This window comes from Glossina fuscipes, unplaced genomic scaffold, assembly GCF_014805625.2.
Source record: "Glossina fuscipes isolate IAEA_lab_2018 unplaced genomic scaffold, Yale_Gfus_2 58647, whole genome shotgun sequence".
Classification (NCBI taxonomy): Eukaryota; Metazoa; Arthropoda; class Insecta; order Diptera; family Glossinidae; genus Glossina; species Glossina fuscipes.
Window position 1 is genome coordinate 2,939 of NW_024001593.1, and position 2,863 is coordinate 5,801.

Sequence of the window (2,863 nt, forward strand, 5' to 3'; positions counted from 1 at the left end):
TCGTATTGGCACTGCTTAATTTAGCTTTAAATCTCGTGGCTCTGGTGCTTTTTCTTAATCGTTTTTCCTCAACTGCATTATTTTTATTTTCGCCCGCTGTTTCTTTATTATCTTTTTCTTTACTTGTCTTAATTTTATTATCCTCATTGATCTCCACAATTTTGTTTTCTAGAAGCTCTTTATCTTTGCTTTCGCGTAATTGAAAACAATCTTGACAGATTTGCCCTTGGTCGGCCGTACGCCAGAGCAGAGACTCCACATTTTTACAAACAATACAAACTGGATTTGACTTGGGCATTAATTGTGTTGTTTCTGTGGTGTTGTTAATAATTAAATAATAAACCTCTCTCAAATTTTTTTCCACAAATTTTGTAAAACAACTTTGTATACAAACAACTTGCTTTGATCAACCAATTGTTTTGTTTTACACCAACAAACAGCCGACGACATGTGTCGCACAATTGCATTTAAACAAAAAAAATACTGAGTGTAACCCTGTTGGAAATTGCAAAGGGTTTATTTACAAAATGAAAACATTTTTCTATTATCTATGTCTGACGTGTAGTTGTGCCTCAGTTAGGGCATAGAAATAAAAGTTATTTATGGTAAAAGGCTTTATAGAGGGCTTTAGTGAAGGCCATTAGGATTAGCTTAGGAATAAAAACATTTATACGATTGATGAATGCTATTTAAGATCATTTAATATGCTCGGTTCTCGACTAATATTAAAGTTGAGATTCCTATAAATAAGGTTATTCAGGTTATTCAGTGACTTTACGGCAGACTGCATACGGAGAAAAAAACATGAATATCAGTAAATTTTAAGTTGGCAACACTGTGGATTGTTCTGCCGCTAACCTTTAATAAATAAAACATTGTAAATAAAAAGGTTTAATTGATTTATACAATTACTTTTGGAGCTGTAGAATTATTAACAAACCTTGCATAAATCTTATGGCTGATAAACAGAAAGTAAGAGATTTATCATTAAAGATAGTCGTACTTGTCATATTCACGCATGCATTTAGTCAGGTAGTAATGATGGCAAAGAGAAGCGACGGAAAGAATCTATACTGGACTTATCCAAATATTTGGAAAAACAAATTCGCGTAAAATTTGCTGGTGGCCGTGAAGCTTCGGGAGTTCTAAAAGGTTATGATGCCCTGCTAAATTTGGTGTTGGACAATACCATCGAATATTTACGAGACCCCGATGAGCCGTTTAAACCTTCAGAAGAGACGCGTAATTTGGGACTAGTAGTTTGTCGCGGTACAGCTTTAGTATTAATATGTCCGCAAGATGGTGTGGAAGCCATACCCAATCCCTTTATAACGCAGTAACTTGAATTCCGGTATTCACCTTTTAATTTAAAGAAGAAAGAGTGTTTTTAATAGTTTATTTATCAAATAATAAAAGTAAAACTTTCCATAGTAATTAACCTTAAATGAAACGTGATTAAATAGGTGATGAATGGATTAACGACGAATGGGTTAACTAAGCCTATTTTTTTTAATCTAAACCGAACTCATTACGTATCCAAGGATATTGCGCCGGGCACTCTTTGCACGTGTGAAAATAACGATCTTGTTGCAGGACCCGACTGCGTAACTTGCAAGTGTTCGCTATTTGACAAGCGAGCTCATGGGGCTCCAACTTTTTTGGCTTACAATTCCAGGATTCAATCTGATGCAGTTGATTGCTAGCTATTGGATGTCTCATCCACTGTATGGCTTGTTGATTAGTTACAAAATAAACGTCCGGAAATTTTTTTAAATCATCCAGAAATTTCTGTAAAATATAAGCATTCAATGATGAAATGAAAAGCATCATGAACTTTGTTCACTTACTAGGAAAGCGTTTAAATATTCTGTTTTCTTAAACCAAAGGGCATGAAAGTATAACCCAAACGGCGCGCGATTGCTCAAATAATGGCGTTTAAAATTGTGGGTTAGCATACGATAAATATCGTCTCCATTTAAATAAACGGGACAGTTATCAATCATACTGCAAGTATAATCGCCAAATTCCAATTGATTTATAACTAATTCCCACAAGCCGGAATAACTGCGAGATGGACAATTTTGTTGCATACCGGTGCAAGTATGAGGCATTTTATAATCCAATGTATAAGGCCATAGAGGAGTATTAGAAAAAGGCGCAACCATGGAAGAATCATACACAAAACCAAACTCCTTCATCATTAGAAATTGACGATTCCAACCAACTCTTAAAAAAGGAACACGCATACCCCTAATCTCTTCCATACGTACGCTAGCAAAACGATTTAGTATATTAGCTTGCCCTACCATCTCATCAAACCAATCCTCAATTGTGGCATTCTTTGACCACCAAATCTCTGGACTACGCTGGCTGAAATAAAACCACACAAAGACTATTATCAATTGTAGTTATCGCTTTTATACTGCTTATACTGTTTACGTACGTAACAGACTGCACTGCTACTTCATGACCGTTATTCCAAAGCTTTTGAACGTATTGATAATTTGTGTAAGAATTTGGCACAAAAAATGTAGCTTTAATGGGACAATTGTTAGGATTCCGCCTATTACCCTTAAAAAGAGTTTGTGAAAATAACTCCCAATTTTCAAAGTTCACGGGGCCATCAAATGTTAATAGAATCATTTGGGGCACTGATCGAACATCCAAAAATCCTGGTATGTGAGTACCATCTTTAGAGCAAAAACAATCCGGTAGACGACAATAACGGAGGTCACACGGTCCGGCGGCATTGGGATCGTTTTCAACATCACACCAACCTTCGTCAGAAATATGGCCATTATTCCGCTAAGATGAATGCCCTCAGCCAAAACGTAGGGAGCATAGGTTAACATTAGCATAAAGG

At 36.0% G+C, this 2,863-nt stretch overlaps 3 protein-coding genes across 3 annotated transcripts in view; 1 reads left to right on the forward strand and 2 right to left on the reverse strand.

Moving 5' to 3' along the window:
* LOC119643193 (tyrosine-protein kinase transmembrane receptor Ror2-like) overlaps window positions 1-455 on the reverse strand; it is a gene marked incomplete at its 3' end in the record, with an annotated part of 3,103 nt that extends 2,648 nt beyond the window's left edge. Inside the window, exon 1 of the mRNA XM_038042541.1 lies at window positions 1-455. Coding sequence (XP_037898469.1) covers window positions 1-298 — 298 coding nt within the window.
* A 329-nt stretch (window positions 456-784) lies between these two features.
* LOC119643192 (U6 snRNA-associated Sm-like protein LSm7) lies at window positions 785-1,417 on the forward strand. The gene is made up of 2 exons (XM_038042540.1): window positions 785-972; window positions 1,029-1,417. Exons 1-2 carry the CDS (start codon window positions 955-957, stop codon window positions 1,338-1,340), a joined length of 330 nt encoding a protein of 109 aa, XP_037898468.1. The 5' UTR covers window positions 785-954; the 3' UTR covers window positions 1,341-1,417.
* Window positions 1,418-1,429: 12 nt separating this feature from the next.
* Window positions 1,430-2,805, reverse strand: LOC119643191 (chitin deacetylase 1-like; the record flags this gene model as incomplete). The annotated part of the gene is made up of 3 exons (XM_038042539.1): window positions 1,430-1,788; window positions 1,848-2,366; window positions 2,440-2,805. Coding segments are annotated over 3 exons (1,164 nt in total), but the record flags the coding sequence as incomplete, so codon positions are not given.
* Window positions 2,806-2,863: the final 58 nt, after the last annotated feature.